This window comes from Canis lupus, chromosome 16 (genome assembly GCF_048164855.1).
Source record: "Canis lupus baileyi chromosome 16, mCanLup2.hap1, whole genome shotgun sequence".
Classification (NCBI taxonomy): Eukaryota; Metazoa; Chordata; class Mammalia; order Carnivora; family Canidae; genus Canis; species Canis lupus.
Genome location: NC_132853.1, coordinates 44,701,892 through 44,722,746, shown reverse-complemented (window position 1 = coordinate 44,722,746; position 20,855 = coordinate 44,701,892). Strand labels below are relative to the sequence as shown.

General features: G+C 40.9%; 1 protein-coding gene across 6 annotated transcripts in view; it reads left to right on the top strand.

Moving 5' to 3' along the window:
- MAP2K6 (mitogen-activated protein kinase kinase 6) overlaps nucleotides 1–20,533 on the top strand; it is a 121,504-nt gene extending 100,971 nt beyond the window's left edge. For 4 of the 6 annotated variants that reach the window (XM_072780996.1, XM_072781001.1, XM_072780998.1 and 1 more), the window contains 2 exons: nucleotides 3,806–3,851; nucleotides 9,901–10,729. In XM_072780996.1, the coding sequence (XP_072637097.1) occupies nucleotides 3,806–3,851; nucleotides 9,901–9,978 (124 nt within the window). In that variant the 3' untranslated portion in view covers nucleotides 9,979–10,729. Of the gene's footprint in view, nucleotides 1–3,805; nucleotides 3,852–9,900; nucleotides 10,730–20,189 lie in introns of those variants that run through there. The other 2 variants (XM_072780997.1, XM_072781000.1) reach the window with 1 other exon arrangement.
- Nucleotides 20,534–20,855: the final 322 nt, after the last annotated feature.

The window sequence follows — 20,855 nt, the reverse complement described above, 5'->3', positions numbered from 1 at the left end:
AGGAAAACCCAATGATGTTCTACAAACCCTCCCTTTCTGTACTTCTTTTGAAATAGGACTCCTGAATGACATTTCCATCTCTCTTTTTTCCCCTATACATGGCTTTCTTACCATAGCAGTTCTAAAGGATTCCTGGAGTAGGTGATACTGTCCATAAAGGCCTTGTTTTGGGATTCATAATAGAGAAGTCTAATAAAAAAGCCTCCCCTTCTGGTCCAACAGACGGTTAATGAATGCATGCCTAAAAAGGAAAAACAGAATAGCCTCTTCCTATAGGTTCACAGGCTTGGTGACTGAAGGAAGTCTCTGGAAACCCAACTACTGAGTGCCAGAACCACCCGACTTCTTTTTTGCTTTTCCTTTGGACCCATTTGAGAGGCTCAGTGCCCAGCTGACCAGCCTGATGGCATGTTGGAGTGTGTTGGAGGCCCACCCAGATGGTGATACTGTCTGACTCAGAGGAACTAGCATAAAGCAGAGACCATCAAATATAGTTCCCGACTTGTTCAGGAAAAAAGAGTAAAAAGAGGCACTGGGTATTTGTTTAGCTTATGACAAATGTATGGGCTTGTGAGGCGCAATGTGTTTTTATTCTGTGGATGCGCCAAATAGCCCTTCTTGGAAACCACCAGAGGGAATTCAAATAGGCAGAAATCCTCTGGTCAGCACAGACTTCAAGCTAGCAGTTCTCAAGACAGCATGAAGCTGTTTTTTAGTGTCAGCTACGGTCAGGAGCGTGTGTTGTGGCATTTGGAAGAAGAATTAGAGCAGTTAGCTAATTGCACGCTTGAAAATGACAAGCCACTTGAAAATTCAAAAGTCTGACTCCAATCCAAAAAGAAATTGGTGTAGCTTTGAACTCCATGGTTGTTATTTTATACTGAATTTCAAGCACTTCCTATCAAACATGGAAAATTTGCTTTCCTCCGCCCCCCCCCCCACAAACTTATCCTGAGTATTTTGCTATTTTTAGCTCGTGTTTTGAAGTGTTCTCAATTTAAAAGATGGAGAGAATGGGTTTTATCAGTTATATTAATTCAATAAACAGCCTTGGATTGCTGTGTAAGTATTTTCCATGAATGCTCTCTGTACTAGTGCTTGTGGTAAATTCTGAGCCTCCTAATCAGAGGCTGTAAGTCAAGAAATAGCCTATCGGCCAGCAATCCCTGAGGTTTCAGGAATCCGAAACACTTTCTGATGCATTCATCAACTTGGGGTACTTTCCCCACATTTTCCTTATACAGACTAAAACAAAACAAAACAAAAAACAAACGAAAAACCTCTAGAGAAATTTTCTTAAACTGTTCCAGAAGTGAAAAGATAAGCTATCCTGACTTAGAATGATCTCTCCTTAAAAAAAAGGAAGCATTTACTTTCCTCGACCTGATGAGAAGAGAGAGTCTTCTTTCATTATCTACTAAACAGAAGTTCAAAACTCAGGAACATCACAAAGATCTCTGGTTGGTAAAAGAGGCCACTGTTCTAACACTTGAGCAAGAAGCTTCTTTTCTTGTCATTCCCTTGGTTCGGTTGCTGACTGATGGAAACTAGTCATGGAAAGGTGGGTCATGGTCCCCCAGGTGAATGTTAGCAGAATCAACACAGAGCCCTGGCCACAGGATTCACGAAGGTGCCTGTCACCTGAAGTCAAGCACATGAATAGTGAATGTGGATTTAAGGTTGTGTTTTCCACGATTGCTTCTGGCCAAATAGTTCAGACTATGGAGAAGACTTTCTGGTTTTTGATTTGCTTTGAACAATAGCTGAAAATTCAGGGCTTTTGTATGTACGCCGGTTTTTTTTTTTTTTTTTTTCACTATGGTCTGTGGTGCAAGCCGGCAACGTTCCTGGGATCACATTTCTTCTTCTGTGTGTTTCCTTCTAGGCCAACTCGCTCTTGAACTTCAAAAGAAAACTTCTGCTTCCTGGGGTTCAGGGATGTTCAGGGATAGGGAGGTGGTATAATAGAGAATGTGCACGAATGACAGCTGCATCAGCTGGAGGTGCTTCTAAGTGAATTTCATTTCCGAGCAGGGGCTAGAAGGCAGCAATGAGGAGGGATCCTCTTGTACACGTAGCCCAAGGGGTGTGCAACCTCTGCACGCATGACTTTTTTGGACTGGATCATTCTTTGTTGTGGGCAGCTGTGCTGTGCATTACAGGCTGTTTAACAATATCCCAAGCCTCCATCTCTTAGATGCCAGTGGCACCACCAGGTGTATCAACAACCAAAGATGCCTCCAGCCATGGCCAAATATCCCCTGGAGGGCAAAATCACCTGCAGCTGAGAACCACCAATAAAGCCCCTGTAGACTCTCAGGATACAGATCCATGCAAAGTCCTAAGTGGGCCTACAAGGTCTCCTTCATTTCACTCAGGCACATCTTCCCATATCAATCTGACTTTGACAGTTGATAATTCCTCTTTCTAATTCGCTCTTATTTTTATCCTCAGTTGAGATGAAACTTTCTCTCATAGGTTGTCTGGTCACTGAGGTCACTAGGTCCTAGATCTGCCCTCAGTTCCAGGTTGAAAACTTCTCTCCTCACATCTACTGTACCCTGTCTCAGGTTCCCTGGCTTCTACCCACAGCATTGCCTGGAATAGGTAGGCTGGTTTAAGTTGTTTTGGTTCAAAAGCTTTCTCACTCTCTCTCTTTTGTTTGTTTGTTTTTCATTTTGTTTTGTTTTATACCACACTTTCTCAAAGTGTCTCAACTACTTCACTCTCTTATGGCTCCATACCTTGTCTCCCCTCCTCATTATTATTAGTCCATGGGGGTGGAGCAGAGCTCATGTCACACATACTAGGTCTCATCTGCTCAAAATGATCCATTGGCACAAATCCCAGCAACCTAATGATCAGTCACGTTTTGGTTTCTTCAACTCCAGGCTATGTTCCTTTCCATCCATGATTCTGTGGCCCGGTGGGCAGAGGGGTCTGTAGGTTGCCTTGCAAACCATAGTTTTCAGAACCATCCTTCTCTTCATTCTGTAACCTGGGGTTCCAACTCCCAGTAAATCACTTCTTTTCTTTTCTTTTTTTTTTTTCTCCATTTTAAGGCCATGGGTGGATATAAGGGTGGGATGAGGATAGAGGTAAGGGGTTGGTCTCTTCTTATTGCAGTTTTGTTACTGTTGCCTCCAGTATCAAATGTCATTAAAACGTTCGTGTATATAGACAGTCGTGTATACGGGGTGGGAGCCCCTCAACGGTAGTGCGTGACCACAAAGAATCTCTAAGAAGAGTAATTGGGAAGTCACTGAGTTTGCTTTCTCTTTCATTAGTCAAGAGGTTGTAAGGAAGTAGCATTACTTTAGACATTTTATGGGGATATTGCTTCTATCTTAGGTGGGTTTGGTTAGAAATATATAAAAGCAAATTATACATAAGCAAGGAGAACCAGGTATTAAAGATAGTGAAGAGATAACATGTAATGTAAGAAATACGTGCCAATTTCTTTCCCAGTACGGGTAGAGGAAATGCTGTTTTGAAGGAAAGTAGATATGTATTTTGGAATGCAATGGCTGTAGATCAGAAAAGCTAGTTTGTATGTCATTGGTAAAGCATCAAGAGGAAAAGTAAACACACACACACACATACACTCTTAGTGTTCCTATTAAGATACACTTAGTGCGATTTAAAACAATTTTATAAGTGTAACAGAAGAGGGGAGTCAGGATAGGAGATTCATGTTTTCAATACATTTTAAAGCTGGTTGTGTTTAGTCTTCTGAAATCCTAGTCTTGTGAAAATACAGATGGTTCTTAGATTTTAACGCAATTCCTTTTTTTTTTTCCGTTAGCTTGAAGAAGAATTCCAAAGAACGGCCAACATATCCAGAACTTATGGTACGTATCGTTAGTGGTGTAAACTTGTCCAAACCGACAGGTAGTAAAGGTAAAGTGACTAAGACCTAAATTATAATCAAACAATCATATTGGAAGAGCTGGTTCATTGAGAAATTGGTAACTGGAAGTGAATTAAAGCAAAAAAGACCAGGAGCAGGTCACCTTTCTTAGCAACTTATTCCATGTTGATAACCTTGACATCATATAGACTAAATGATGCCTATAAAATTTAACTTTTCAAGTTCTCAAGATACTAAGAGTCATTAATTACTAATATAAATGAGGGAAATCATGATTTAAAGGATTTCAGCAATGAGAAAAACAAGTGCTGGGTGACTCATCAGATATTTTTGATAAAATATTTAGGATTTGTTGGGTGGGGAGCTTTTTTGCTGGATGTTTAGTGAGGAAAGACTGTTTTCTCTCTCTGATTTTCACTTTAGTGGAAAAAAGGTAAGACCAAGCCTTATTCATTTGAGTTGTATTACCTCTGCATTCACAGCTTACCATTTGCACTAAGAAAAAAAAGAGTGAAAATAAGACCTTACAGTTGTTGTTTTAAAATAGTTTCTCTTAAATTATGGTAACTACAATTTTAAGTTGATTACAAATGTTTCTTTAGTATAGATGGCAGGGACCGAAACTTAGGAACTTTTGTCTATGTCGAAACACATTTTTGGGGGAAATAGGATAAAATTCTGACTGCTTACTTATTTGCATGAACTATTCCCTAGATTTGTTTCAATTATCAAGGATTTAATTTTAGCAGGGGAAGGAAGAGTTTTGTTCCTAGAGATAAGAGCAATCATTGGCACCATTTCTTCTGGGAACACAATTATTTAGCAAGCATTAAATGCTTGCTTCTATCACACCCCAACACAAGCAGTGCTCAGTCTTTAAGACCCGCTCAGGGCAGGTGCTAGAAGTACAGGTTCCTTAGATCTTTAAAAAAAAAAAAAAAAAAAAAAAGATTATTTATTTGAGAGAGAGAACATGAGCAAGGGGGAGGAGGCAGAGAGAGAGGGAGCAGCAGACCCCCCCACTCAGCAGGGAACCCGACATGGGGGGCTTGATCCCAGAGCCCCGAGATCATGACCTGAGCTGAAGGCAGATGCTTAACTGACGGAGCCTCCCAAGCATTCCTTCCTGAGCTCTTTTAACAAAATGATGTGGTGAGGTGGCTCTGACATGGAAAAAGTATATCTTGTATTCTATATACAAACATATAATTGGCCATTTATATATCTTCTTTGGAAAAACATCTTTTTAGGTCTTTTGCCCATTTAAAAAAAATCAGATTTTTTTTTTGCCATTGAGTTGTATGAGTTTTTTTAAAAAATATATTTTGAATATTAACCCCTTATCAGATATATGGTTTGCGAATACTTTCTCCCACTTTGTGGGTTGCCATTCTGTTCCATCAGTCATTTCCTTAGCTGTGTCAAAGCTTCTTAGTTTGATGTGGTACCCCTTGTTTTTGCCAAAAGTCCACAAAGAGATGCTCATCATCACTAGGCATCAGAAAATAGGAATCAAAATCACAATGAGCTATCACCTCACACCTGTTAGAATGGCTATTATAAAAAAGACAAGATATCACAAGTATTGGCGTGCCTATGGAGAAAAGAGAACCCTGTACACTGTTGGTGGGGATGTAAATTGGTGCAGCCAGTATGGAAAAGTGTGAGGGTTCCACAGAAAAATTAAAAATAGAAATACCATATGATCCAGCCATCTCACTTCTGGGTATGTATCTGAAGGAAATGGAATCACTATTTTAAGGGGGTATCTGCATCGACATGTTCATGATAGCATTATTTATAATAGCAAAGACATAGAAACAATGTAAATGTCCATCAATGCATGGATGGATAAAGAAAAGGTGATACCCACACATACACATACCATGGAATATTATGCAGCCATAAAAAAGAAGGAAATCCCACCTTTGGCGACACCATGGATAGAATGAGTATAGCCTAGTACTCTAGCTAATAATAATGCATTGCGTACTTGAAAGTTGCCAGGAGAGTAGATCTTAAAGGTTCTTATTGCAAAAGAAGAATGGTAAGTATGTGAGGTGAAGGATGTATTGGTTAACCTTATTATAATTATTTCAGAATATACAAGTGTATCAAATCGTCATATGCGTAAACTTATACAATGTTCTGTGTCAATTATATTTCAATAAAGCTGGAAAAAAAAAAAGAAGAGAAAAAGTATAGCCTGGAGATTTCAAGCCAGGGAGAGTTGCAGAAAGCTGATCCATACCATACAGGTGATAGTCACAGCCAATCACGTGGATTTTTTGGTTCTGCTGGTTAAACTTTAAGTCTGAACCATTCTCTCATTGGGGGAGCTGTAAAGGAGCACTGGGGAGAGTTTTAGAATAGACAAGGTGGTTTCCTTGGGCTCCCAATTGTCCCCTTTAAAAAGGCATCCCCTAGGACTCAGCATTCTGTTGTTGGCTGTATTTGACCAAGACTCACAGTTGAGGGAGAAAAGAAGATGGGTAATGTGGAGAAATGCTGAGAAAATCTCAGCATACTACCTGTTTGGGCTGAACATTTCCTCCTGATTTTATATTATATATATATGAAATATATATACGTATATTTTTTTCCACCCTGATTATATTTTTAGTAGCCAGTTAGGGTCTTTTCAGCCCTTTTGGGCATGCTTATGCAAACCCCCAGAGCATTTTAAAATTAATTTCACATAAAGTTCAACAGACGTGGAGTGATTTCTGGGGTGTCTTACGAAGCCTGTACTCCTTGTAAAGTTGCCTTATTAGTCCCTATTTTCAGATAAAGGAAGAGCATTTTATTTCTATATATTTCTGGCTATTTAAAATGGAAAATATTTTTTTTTCTTTCCAAGTGAACTCTTATCAGAGATTTCAGTGGAACACACTTAAGGAGAAAAATGCTGAGTTCTAGCTGAGTATACATGGGCAACTGATAATCGAATTCCACCTTTCCAGTATGTTCTAATGCTGTGGTCTTTCATGGTCTACATATTAACGTTACAAAGTCATGTGTATCCCCCCATCTCTTCCCCCCCCCAACACACACACACACACACACACACACACACACACACACACTTCTTTTTACGACACTAGTCTGTGTGCTACTGGAAATGGACTTGCCTTCTAAGGTTATAACTGCTCTCTGCTTTCCTGTGGAATTGAGGTTTTTAAATGGAAAATCTGAGTCCAAACTCTTTGACTTTAGCATTGGGAAAACACATGCTGAGAGACTATTGTTTAAATTGTAGGAGTTGGTGAAGAAGGGAGAAAAAAAATCCTTTTTTTTTTTCCAGGTAAAGGGCAGTATAATTAAGGCCCCAACCCAGACATGTGCCTCTTATAGAAATATCAACTGTTTTCCCTCTCTAACTTGGATTGAAGGGTGTACATGCTTTCACATCATCTCATTTGCTTGTTCTCTCAAACTCCCACTGGGGGACATGACTCAGCAGGATTTGTTCCTCCAGAGTGAGGACCGGCCAACTTTTTCTGTAAAGGGTTAGATAGTAAATATTTTAGGCTTTGTGGGCTGCTATTCAGCTCTGTTGTTTTAGCATGACAGCACCATATTCAATACGTAAACAGATGGTATGGCTGTGTTCCAAAAACCTCTATTTCACAAATGGGCAGTGGGCTAGACTTGGCCCCTGGAACATTGATCGTTGACCCCTGCCCCAGATAATAACCACCAGAAATGATAATCAGGTGATGCAGGTGATTGCTCAGCCAGGCCATTATGTTCTTCAAATATCCGGGAAGTTCTAGATTGAATCCTAGTGTTAAGCAAGGATGCCCGAGCCCATAGGAAATCATAGTCTTAAGGGGTGAGGTGTTGTGTAGAAGATACGGTGACCTTTGGTGCTTGTAGTTTGCCCTGATGTTCCTGGTAGTGTGTTCTTGGGTCTCCATGTTTTCTCTAGGCACAGCCATCGGTAATGGCCTCCCTTCCCGTACCTGGCACCCTTTTTGAGCAACCCAGCCTGGGGATGAATCCATGGTACCTCATTTGCTCGCCTCTAGTTGCAGGCCTTGCTATTCTTGGTTGATTGCTTATAGAGGGGACTGGGTTCCCTCCCAGCCTTTTACAGTCTCAAAACCCACACAAGAGGGCGAGTCACACTTTCCATTTTGACATGGTTGCCTGCTTTCCCTTCCCCCTGCCCTCTGACTCTCGCCGCATTTACCCAGAGAATAACCTGAAAGATGTCTGAAGGTTTTTTTTTTTTTTTTCTTAAGGACTTCTAGGTCAGGGTATTTGATTCATTCACAGAGTAAGCCTACATTCACTGAGCTCACAGCCAGAGCAGACCCAGAGGCAAGATGGGGCTGGCAGGCGTCAGAGGTAGCCATTGAGACGATCTGAGGTTTGACATGCCCTGTTTTGATAGTAAAGACTTTTAAGTACATTAGAAGATCACCAAATGTCAAGAGGATGTGGGAAAGCTAATGAGCATGATGGTAAAGCACTTGGTAAGTGTGCTGTGTAAGTGGTTAGTAATCAGAAGTAATGCTGCTGTTTATTTGTGCAAGGAGTTGAGGATGAAGGACCCGGCGTCTACGGCTTCAGTGGATATGGTGGGTGTGAGGCTCTGAGCCAACACTCCACCTGGATCTTCCAGATGGGCAAGAGCACACAGCCTCTTTATCATTTTTTGAGTCACGATACTTACCAGGGACCACCTACCTTCATTTGGGTTTTGTTTCTTTGTTCCTTTCCCATTTGCATTGTTTCCTAAAACTTCCACGGGTGGGCACTCGGTTCCCCACAGAGCTGACTCATCGAGCCCTGCTCTGTCAGGTTTAAAACAAATATAATTAGAAAACCTACAGCGAGGCAATGTGAAGGTTATAAACCAACATCCCCAAAGTCAGGGGGAAATGGAGTGAGTCATCTACATGTCTGCATGCAAAAGTGCTCATATGTAGCCGCTCTCAACATAGTCACTGAAAATAATGCCACCAGACAATCAGGGAGGTGGCCGTGACTGGTGTGGGGGGATACGTGGCACTAGGTTCTATCTGAAGGAAATCATCCTTTTTGGTTTGTTTGCTTCATTCTGTTTCCACTGTGACAACTGTGGTTCGTGAGCTGATGTATCTCCTTTTAATTAGAGGTGCGAGGTTCCAGGGTGACAGCTGGGAACTTACTGTAACAAAATTGAGCCTTCTGGGGAGGGATGTACGGTGCAGAGAAAATGTTTTGTTCCCTTCACAACTGTTTTGGAATATGTGGCCTCTTGGACTCACTAGGTCTATTCCCCCAGCAAACTGATAGCCCTGGTATTTTTGTAAAGTTTGCTTAATCTGAGCTGTGTGGATAGAGACCATTTCTTTTCTTTTTTTTTTTTTTTTATGCTTTTCAATCTTTAATCTCCAAGTTGAATTTCTCTGCACATACCTAGAGTTTGGCAGTCTACGTTATTTTCCAGATGGATCAACTCATCATCAAGAGAGACATAGAAGTATAACTCGTGGCTGTCGATGTGGCTTACAGCGTGGCTTTGTTAACTGTTTCTGTCCAAACCAGCTCTGCAGGGTCAAGGGCAAGCAACGCCTTGACCGTTTCCTGTGCTACAAAATTGGTTTCTCATTCCACCATCCATTTCCTGAGAAATGGATGCACAGAAATTTATGAAATTTCTCATTATTTTATCACTGTATCTGTCTACAATTACTTTTTTAGGGGACGGAGTTGTTTGTAAATCAAGAGTTTGGACTGTCTTTGTCAATCCTTGTATTGACCTTTTACCACAGGTGGGATTATTGTTTTGGAAAGCAATAGAAACTCTAGAGGAAACAGATATCAAAATGGGAGGGGTACGGTGAAAGATAAAAGATAATGTTTAAAATGTCCACATCACTCCATGCGTGCTTGATTTGGGAAGAGGTTGTAAGAGTCCAATGTAACCCTGACAGGGGTATTTGAATGTGTTTAACAAACACATCTGTGAAGTTGCTAATCTCCTATATTGTCAGTGGTGAATATTAATACCATGTGTTTTTCTTTTTCCTTCCCAGCAACATCTGTTTTTCACCCTACACGAATCCAAAGCAACAGACGTGGCATCTTTTGTAAAACTAATTCTTGGAGACTAAGTACCGTGGACTCAATCGGTTGGCCCTCCTGTGGATTGGTGGGTTTTACAGGGTGAAGAAGGTTCACTAAAGCGCCAATAGAAACTCATCTTTGAGATAATTTAATCCTGCCTCTCAGAAGGTTTTTTTCTCCCCATTTTCTTTCTTTTTTTTTTTTTTTTTCCCCTCCAAAGGGGGCCTTGGAATCTCTAGTATAGAATGAACTGTCTAGATGAATGAAATATGACAAAGGCTTAGGACTTAAAAAAGGTGATTAAATATTTAATGATGTGTCATATGAGTCCTTAAGCTTCTCAGACTTCTCTTGTTCTTTATGAAATGAATGCATTGGCCCTGGTCAAAAGGTGCTACAGTAGTGATGAATTTGTAAGTAGATCTGTACTTTGTCCCATTTATTATTTTAATATTTATGTTTAAGCGCTTGGTTGAAAAGATTCCATTTTATGCAAGGAGGGAGATACAAAAGACAAGGTTGGGTTGGCAATATTTATAGGCCTTTTATTTTTGAAGTTCAATCGTGTCTGTGGTCCAGAAGAAATTATTTAATATGCATCTTTAAGAGTATTATAACAATATCAACAAGGAGCTCTTCTTGTAAAATACCTGTTCCAGCTGTTGTGGCTGCTTGCCATGTCCTCGGATTTCTGCTCTCAACTCTTGGGTAATAACCACATATTTCAGGTGAAGTGGCAAAGTATCTTGGTCATACCCTTTTCCTAACTTTGGAAAACATAAAATCACTTTGATCACATCTCAGAATCACAAATTTGGTTCTCTTGGCATTTGTGGTATTAATGAAATGTACAGTTCGTGATGCGATTTTATATCACCCATCTATCCTATGTGTGTGTGTGCGTGTGTGTGTATTTGATAAGTCACAGGCTCTGCCAAGTAGCTTCTGTAAACATCTCTAGTAAGGAGGACGTATGTCACTTCTGAGAGGAAATATCATGTCGAACCATACAGAGAATTGGTGCCTTCAATGTGTAAGCCCCAAGCATTGACTTGGTGGCAATCCTGAACATACCCATTTGCTTTCTTCTTTGTTTTTCTTGTTCAATAAAGAAGCCTTACTATTAATGGGAGGACTGCAATAGAAGAAGATGAAAGTTCTTTGATAATGTGAGGAATTAATTTGGGGGAGGGGGGTTGAATTCATTCCTTGGAATAGATTGCCGAATTTCCACAGGTTGAGGTGAGGCCGTATTTTTTTTTCCCAGCAGCACACAGTAGCTTGTCCTGTTGGAGGACGCAGTGCCACCGTGGGTCTCTGGCAGGTTGACAACACAACAAAAGCTCTATCTCGTGGCTATGTTTGCCCCTAGGTTCTCTAGTTTCCCTGAGGAAAAAAAGGAGTGAAATGATCCAGGGAACATATAGACTGATAACCTGGAAGCATTGCTTTTGGACATGGAGTTGATAATAAGGCTGTTCTTGAAGGACAAAAGGAGAATTTTCATTAAAAAGGAAGAAGAGAACTCACTCTGATTCTTTCTTTGCCTCAAGTTCAGAGATTCGGAGATAACTGCTCCCTAAAATCCTCCCTTCTTCCCCTCTTAGATTTTGAAGTGCTGTCACTTAATCTTCTGTGTCTGCGTTTTCCCCTTGTTCTTGACCTCTGTCTAGCTCGTAGCAGTAGCCCCGACTGAGTATGACACCTCCATTCACTTCTTTGTATCCAGTTCCAAGACATACCTGTTGGATCAAACATAGTTTCATCTGCTCTCAAGCTCCCTCTGTTCTCATCTCTTTCTAGCCAGAAAAGGTGGATGAACCTACCAATTATGGTCATTCACTTTCCCACCCACCTTCCTAAATCTGGCAGTTTCTTTCTTTGAGGTCAAAAGGAAAAAAAAAATAACAACCATATTCTTTCCATTGTCCATCCTTCTTATGAAAAATAGCAAGTAGTAGGGAAAAAAATCAGAGGTCATAACATGGACAGCTTTTGGTGAAATACGTAAAGCAAAACACCTCTGGTCTAAGTCGGATAAGTCTTACCTGTTGTAAAGTGAGGTTTCTACTTAGAAATATTCTTCACCAAGTGTGTCCCCCTGTGCATTCCTCTCCAGTTTGTGAGCCCAGGGCCTAAACTTGCAAAACAATTATACGGAGGTAGAGGAGGAGTTAGTCAATGGTTCCCAGCCTTGTGCACACTGGAATCACTGGGAGCTGGTGAACACTTCCAATGCCAGGGTTGGGGTTTCAGTGGTCCAGAGTGGGGCCTGCAAATTGGTATTTTTTTAAAGATTTTATTTATTTATTCATGAGAGACAGAGAGAGAGGGGGGTGGGGCAGAGGGAGAAGCAGGCTCCATACAGGGAACCTGATGTGGGACTCGATCCCAGGTCTCCAGGATCAGGCCCTGGACTGAAGGTGATGCTAAACCGCTGAGCCACCTGGGCTGCCCCAAACTGGTATTTTTACCATGCTGTCTGTCATTCTGATGCACAGCATGGTTGAGGACACTGGGCTAGTACTCTGAAAGAGAGAATTGACCTACAACTTCTTTGGAACGTTGGCAGAGAGAAGCAAGAGCCTCTGCTTCTTTCCCTGTCCTCTCGAATGGGGACATCTTTGCTGCTGTCAGAGACAGCGCATTCCCAGAATATTGATTTGAAACTTGGGATACATTTTCCCCATAGAAATTATGTGCTCCATGGTGATTAGATGTCTTCTGTGCTTAAAGTAGAAGGACTTGATCATCTTCTAAGTTCTAAAATATGTTTTTTTTTTTGAGAATGGTGTTCTAAACTAATTTTAAAATAAAGATGGAGATGCATAGACCATATTTAAGTTGATACAAGTTGGAAGCCTCCTGTACATACATGCAGGTTGCTCTATGTTAACCTGTTCGTTGTGTATCATTATTGTTCTCTTGCTTGTGTCTTGTTGGTGTGCTTTTTAATCGCGTACCTTCCTTTGCTGTTGATTGGTTCTGTCACATTGGTTGTTGTTCTAGTCGAGGACACGAGATACCCATTAGCCTCAGCATTCGGGGAAGCCAGCACTGACACTAAAAGGGTCATGAGAAATGCATGTGCATTTCTCCACATGCACTTGATTTAGTGTCTTAGGAAAGTAATCACAAAGGAGGCAGAGTGGGGCTAATGTTTTCATGGTTTTTAACACTCAGAATGCTTCTGTTTCCCAAGGGGCTTTGTCAGCTCTGCTCATGGAAACTACTGTTTCTTCCAACGTTGTCTAACAAAACGCTTTATCTTCAGCCTGGAAGTGCAGTAGATGCCTAGTGCCTGACTTCCCGCCTCAATGCTTTCTTGGGCATGTGACCTTCACAGACCTTGAAGGGAAGATTCATATATTTATAGGATTCACTGGAGTGGGTGGTCGGATCAAGTAAAATGAATGAAACCTCTACTGTGCTGGGAATGTTGTCTTCTTAATGTCTGTCTGTGACTTAGAGGGCGATTTGTTGGCTTAAGGGAATCTTCCATTTTTATTGCATTAGCATGTAGAGGGTGCAGTTTTTTGGGACCCCAGAACATTTACATACTCTGATGGAAAATTGCCAGAGAAAAATCTAGGAAGAAGAAACTACCAAATAAACCCTATTAGAATAGAAAATAAAAAAAGATATTTTATTGTAGAAGTTCTGTGTTCCTCTCGTCTGGGGTGTGTGTGTGTGTGTGTGTGTGTGTGTGTGTGTGTTAGCACTGTTAAATATGCTGGCAGCTGAAGATACTCTTTGGTTTGGTTTGGCTTTAATTGGGGTACTCTGGATTTCTTTAGGAATCTGTTGAAAGCTAGGACCTTTTCCTTAGGAAAATGCACGTGGTACATGGAACACATAGTTTTGCAAACATTTTTGTTGAGGGGAGGGGAGTCCGGTTTATAGACCCCATCGGATCAATAACCTCCGCTCTGTAGAATGTGGACTGTGACATTCTAGACCAAGACTGGCAAGCTTTGTCTGTAAAGGGCCAGATAGTAAATATTTTGGCTTTGTGCTTCACCAAGCTGTTAGAACCACTCAGGTCCGCTGTCGTAGTGTGGAAGCATCTGTAAACAATACATAAATGAATGAGCATGGTTCAGTGTCCCAATTAGATTTTACTTACAAAATCGGACGATGGGCTGGATTTGGCCCACAGGCTATGGTTTGCCACCACCTGAGCTAGGCCATCGAATACAAAACTCTAATTGATGAACTGAATTTTTCCACTTCGTGAGTATTTAGCTCCACTGCTGTTGAGGTGGATTAGGAAGATGGACATAGGAAATGAAATTGGGAAGAATGGAAGACTGTTCAATCCCATGGAAATTGCCTCTTAATTGTCTCGGGTAAGTATTTCTTGCCCGGGAAGCCAATAGGACAGTTTTCCTCAGATGAAATCAACTACCTCCTTTTTCCATTTCGATACAGTAACCGGCATAACTCATTCAAACTTGGAAATAAAAGGTCTGCTTCTCTTAGACATTCTTGTCTCTTAGCTTTGCATTTTGTTTCTCTCTGTGGTGTGATACTTGTGCAGGGGGAGTCATGAACCCAGGCATTAATCACTTGGTTTTCCTTTTCTCTGACCTGCATTCAGATTTGAGAATTTGGGAGGCCACAGTTATCTCAGAAGTAGAAGACAGATAGAATTCTTAAAACCTTCCAATTCATCCCTCTGAGCTGTTTGGCCCTCTTTCAAGAAAGTAAGGCGGTCACGTGTGGGGTCAAAATACTTGTTCGTAGGTAAGACTCGGAGCTCCAGGCTCTCACTGTAACAGGAAGGGACGTAGTCTTTCTCCTTGAGTACTATCCTAACTGTCCCTAAATTTCTATTCTAAGGGCCTGATGCAAGATGCTCCCTTTCTGATGTGATTATCTTGGATTACCAGCCCTGGTTGAGTTTCTGGGCTGGGCTGCCTAATGAAACTCTCTAGTGAAAGCTTTGCCTTCCCTCTGGGACCAGAACACTGTCCTTTGCTTTCCTTATGTTGGCACCTGTTCCCCCTTGCTGTCGGATTGCCATTCAAAGACCGGTCTGCCACCTAAGCTGCCTAGCTCCACTTTCTTCTTCCGGAACAGCCCAACACATCTCACTTGATGCTGTAGTCTCTTCCTTATTCCAAACATTTTCCTTCCTGCTGCATCATCAGGCAAACGTAAATTCTACTTAGAAGGACCCTCGGAACCTCCTGAAGGGCATATTTAAGTATTTGATCTGGCAGTTTACCTGAAGGAATGTTTTCTCTTTGCCTAGGAAAACAAAACCTGAATTCCAGAGGCTTCAAAATGAAATTCTCCTTCTGGGGGAAACACCTTGCTCCCAAATACATCACTCACCACCCATTCCTGGTGTCTTCAAGGAAGATATGTTCCTTTTGCCCAGGTTTAGAGAGGCACTGTTTATAGCCATGCAGATACAATTCTACCATTGGGGGTTTTCTAATGGAGTCATTTGGAATTGACATGTAATGAATGTTGGGGTTTATCTTTTGAGCTCCTGACCCAAACTCCTTTTTCAAGCAAGATTTCTCTCAAAGCCTCTTTCCTATCTGAGGTGAAGGGGACTGGGCCTTAAGTAGAAATTCAAAACAAGGTCAAGGACTTTGTGGTAGGGATATTTTAAAAAAAAATCCCCTCTAAGACAAACATGTGTTAATAGAATTAAAAAATATCCAACCTAGTTCCCGGGGCTGTCAGGATCTTGACATCATTTGTATTGTCACTTAAACTAGGACACAGAACCCTTCATTATTGGGAGTTTACGGTGAGATTTTGGGAGATTTGCATTGTATTTCTGTCTTGGAATTGTCAGTATGGAAAGATTTCTTTGTGGGCTGTTCATCTTGATACATACAGGCTTCCCCCCGGGGTCCACTTTTGCATTTTTTGGATTCAAGGTCTCTTTCGAGGAATGAAGCTAATGCTCTTATGACTTGGAGACTGATTTCAGGGAATGCACGGGAATGATCAGGCACTTACTTGCATCTTAATGTAGGAAACAGAACTTCCTAAGTAGTCCCCAGAGTTTGTGGCTTTGACCAGGCCACCTGGTCTTTCCTGGTTCCCTTGATTGCATTTGCTTATTACTCCTCTGCCAGGCACACGTGACCTGGGCTGACTCAACGCTTCTGTGGAAAGGAATGGATCCAACCATTTTCATACATCAAAACTCAGATTTGGCAATTTTGCTTTGGTTTGACTACAGGATTCTATTGTTCCCAAATCTTAAAAACGTAATGGATGTCTAAGAGGACTTTTAGCAAAACCCTCATTCAAAATGTAAGACCTTCTATATAAGGTCTTAATAAAACTTCTCCTCATCCTGTAGACAAGGACTGCTGGGTTGGTATCCTTTCCTCTGAAGTAATATTCTGTTGTGGCCGGAAATGAGCAATTAGCCTCATTTGGTCACTACAAACGTTCATTGGAGTCCACAAGCAATTTCAATAAAGCAAGTCAAGGTCCTGCCTTAGGAGATTGTCTTTAGACTCTGGACTTTAAGAGTGAACAGTGATGTGGAATTATGTTTGGGGGCTAGGAGAAAAGATCCATGCAAAGAGCAGTGCTTACCGAGGGTCCCCATGGAAGAGCAAGCTGATAAAAGAAGCTGGCAGTCAGGTGTATTCCATAACTCATTTTCAGTATTACCATGGACATGATCTCCTATGGGAAAGCCTAGCAAAAAGCCAAACGTTAATTTTTTTTCCTTAAAAATACTGAATTCTAAAGAAGATTCAGAGAGCAGTACTGATTTGGATCTCAGAAAATTTTGTTTCCTTAGTATTACTGATTCTACAGAGTTACCAATTTAAACTGATGACACCCAGGGGAAAAAAAAAGATAAATGATTAATGGCATCACAGCATTTTGTGAGTATACAACCCATTCGTCAGCTACCCACAGGGTAAAGAAATATGTACACAAAACTAAGCCCCTTAATTTTTCATTCTGGTGGCTGACGTGGACAGAAAGGTGGACACCAAAGTTTATCTGGTGTGCAAACTTTGTCCACAAGGCAGAGGACTGTGAATGTTCTGAGGAAAACACTACAGATCTTCATCCGAAGGGGAGAATTTATAATCTTAAAACATAACACTCAAAGCTAGTTTGAATTTTCAGAAGCAGTGCATTGTGTGAGGAAAGTAGTTTTATTTTCTTCTGAACTCAAATCGTCTGACCTAGTGTGTGTTCATAGTGTGTGTTCAGTACTTGGGGAGAGAGGTGTCGCGAGCACAGAAGTGGTTTCCAGATTATGTTCAGTGTTACCCCTTGGAGGTCTCTTGTCCAGAAGGGAAGGAGAAAACTATGTGATGAAGGATGGAGAGTGTGATGCCCATCTGAAAACCCCATCAACCTCTAATCAGAGTACTTGGCTACCATTATCATTCCCCTTAACTGGAAATTCTCTGTGGCTATTAAAAGCTTGGGAACTTGGGTTGAAATGACTCCTGGAAGACCTGCCAAAGAATCTGGGAAATAGTAGCCAACCATGTCTGTATGGCCCTGGCTTCTGCTATATTCAGGATGCTAACAGGGCTTGGCGGCAGAAGGGCAAAAAGAGAGGTGGCCATTTATTTAAATTTTTAAGCATGACTCCTCTGAAAGAAAATGCACAAATCAATACGTGATGGCCATGCACACAGACTCTTAAATTGCTTAGTTTTCTAAAGTGATTGCAGATAACCTGGTCTCAGTGGTAAAGAGGAGCGAGACTGGGCTCTTGATGGGCGGTGGAGTATCCAAATTTCTTCATTTGCAGAGGCAGGAGTTGTAATTTTTGTTCATTGACGTGTAGGAAAAAGTACAGTTTTGGCAGAGAGAGGGGTCCTATGTGAGAGTCAAGCTGACGATTATCCTCACTGGGTTTCACAGGTGGAGAACAGTAGGGGGAAGCCAGGGCAGCCTTTGGAAGCTGAAAACGGGTGGGTTATCTGTTGTGAGCTCTACACAGGGCAATTCTTAGGCATTGATGGAAACATCAGGTGCTTTCTACACACACACATACGGTCTGTGGCAGCTTCTGATCGTGGAACTTGAGCTGCTAAAACCAAATTTAACAGGGGAGGTTTTCCAGCAGCCAATTTAGAACTCTATGTGTCAGAAAGTTACATTTGGCAACCGTTTGCTGAGTTCTTGGCCAATCTCTGTGTAAAAAACCACCTGAGGAGGTTCAATTAAGAAAATTCAGACAATTTATCTGTCATCATACCCCTGTGTTTAGTTTCTTTTTCAGTCTCAAATTTATTTTCTGAGTGGAGTGATTTCCTATATGAACTGAAATGATGAACTGATGTTTTAGTAAAATAACAGGTATTTTTTTTTTACAGGAAAAAAAGGTCTTCTCTATGTCATTAACTTCCATAATTGGAACTTATTTCCTACTGTACAGAATCATCACATTAGGTCATTTAAAGCTGAGAAAGGTGTTAGGGATGCAGTTCAAATTCTTTATTTAAATACACATACATGTTTCTGTATATTTTGTGTAAATCCTGACAGGATGCTGGATGTAACTTCTGTACAGAATTGAACTTTACAAGAATTTTAGTAAAATAGGCGGGCTGCCCCAGATTCCTTCGTGCTTTTGTTTCATCTTGGAAAATGCTGCTTCCGGTTATTTAATCTGGTCTTTGTAAGGAAAACACACACACACACACACACACACACTCCCCCCCTTACATTGTGTGGATTTTATAATAGACCATTTTTATTTGTATATATGCTTGTTTTCCTGCGCTGACCCCCACATTTGTTTGTAAGCCATGTTTATTGTGAAGATAGCTATTGGGCAAGTGGAAACATGCCTGGTCTTTACAATCCCCTGATGCTAAGAAAAAAGTAATTCCATATGTTAGGAGGCCCTGCAATCTCTTCCTAATACCTGAAATATTATGAAAGGATATGTGAGAGGTTGTGCACCTCAATCATTTGAAACTGATCTCTAACACTGTCTCTGGAAAGTGTAAAATAGCAGAATGACTACCATTTTATGGATTCCTTCATCGATGGACTCTCCCATCTTTCTTGCTATGTATAACGTGATGCTAGCTCTCCTTGGTGGGAATCATCTCTTCTTCATAGATGGCAATATCTTCTCTTTATGAATGAATCAGACTGAACTGTCCAGTATGGAATTCATTAGAAGTTCATAGAGTAAAGACCTCTGAAGGATGTGGGGGGCTGGGGGGGATGTTCCATGCCTATGAGGTGAATGTGAAATTGATGCTTTGGCCCTGGGAACTTTTTGCTCATAAGCTGCAGAGGCAAAGAAGTCGGGGAGTATGTACTTCATTCTCTTTTCCTATAAGGAAATGTGTGGGGCTGCTCTCTTAAGGCAAAAACATTTCTCACCATTGTCTGGCAAAGGGAAATTATGAATATCAGTTGATAACTTCAGTCAAGCTCTAGGACTGTACTTAAAAATACCTGTGTTGTGGGGAAGCATGCCTTTTGTTGTCTTTGCCGTATTGGCTTTGGTGGCCACCATGCATTTTTATTTTAGCTTAGTTTTCCTGTTATCCAGGTTGTGTGCATTGTTGTTGCTGTTGTTGTTTTCTCTCTCTCTTTTTTTTTAAATATTTTTTTGCTGTTGTTGTTTTATTTTGAACTACTGCTCATCATAAGTGGTGATGTTATCTCAAAATCCTGACACCAAGGAAATAGCTAATGCGCAGGACTTGGGGTAGATGAAAGCATCGGTGTTGATGTAGGTTACGTTTTGGCAGAGTTAGCAGAAATATACTGAACTGAGGGGGATAATGTGGCTTTGAAGACACCATGTTTGTTTTTAACATTTGGAGAAGCCACCTGTCCTGGGTCCTTATTCGTGGGAAATTCATCCTTTCATGCAAATACCATTGGCAGGGCATACTTAACAGCCTGGATGCCTGGATAACAGCATCACATCAGTCAGTAAACAAGGAATTCTAATAATTCCCAAAGGTGGGGGTAATTTTGCCTCTTATAGATCATTCTGTGGTGAAGTTTCCAATCACGGCATCTTGTAAAAACTGTAACGTTATTATTTTCCTTCTCTTTTCTGATCTAAGCACAGTAAAGGAAAAGTAAAGTTCTGATGTGATACAAAATAGTTCATTGACTCTGTGTTTTTGACCAAGTAAATGGCTGAGATGTTGAACTAAGTGGTTGTTACATGGTTCACATGGTGACCTCAAAAGGAAAATGAAATTGGGACATTAAGTCAAACTTGGACTCCTCTGTTGATGAGGAGCTTAACTTTGATTTCCTATCTCAGGATATTCTTCAGTTTCATACTGCTGCTGAGGAGGAAGGAGCAAGCCGCAGACACTGTAACGGTCTCCGGATGTTTGTGCGTGTGTATGCAAAACTTCACACTGTGTGTGTTGTGTTCAATGTTGTGTCAATCTATGAACTGACTCAAACAACAATTTGAAGATACAGAAGACAAGAATAATGGCAAAAGACACCCATCCACCTCTTTTTGTCAGAGTGCTTGCTATGACCTTCATAGCTAGGACAAATACCATAACATATTCAGGAGCAAGGTGTCCTTGAAAGAAATGGTGTGTTGATCTCATAAGAAAATGTACAACCAATAAAAAGACATTTAAAAAAGTGCGGCGAGTCTGTATATTAATTGGGTCGTTCATGGAAATTCTTTATTCCAGGGATGATGCTTTTAGGTATACAAGTGCTGCAGGTAAAAGCTTGGTTTGAACTATTTATCCCCTTTGTTCTCCCATTCCTGCTACCTCACTTCCAAAACATTATGGAACCTCATGGAACAAAGCATAACAGAACAACAGTGTTGTAGACGCTTTAGAAGGTCATTTCATCTGTAATGAAATCTTCGTAGAGTCAATATTCCTAGGTTAGAACTGAAGGCCAATATTATATTACATTATTAAAGTCAGATGGTTTGTAGGGAGGATGGGTCCAG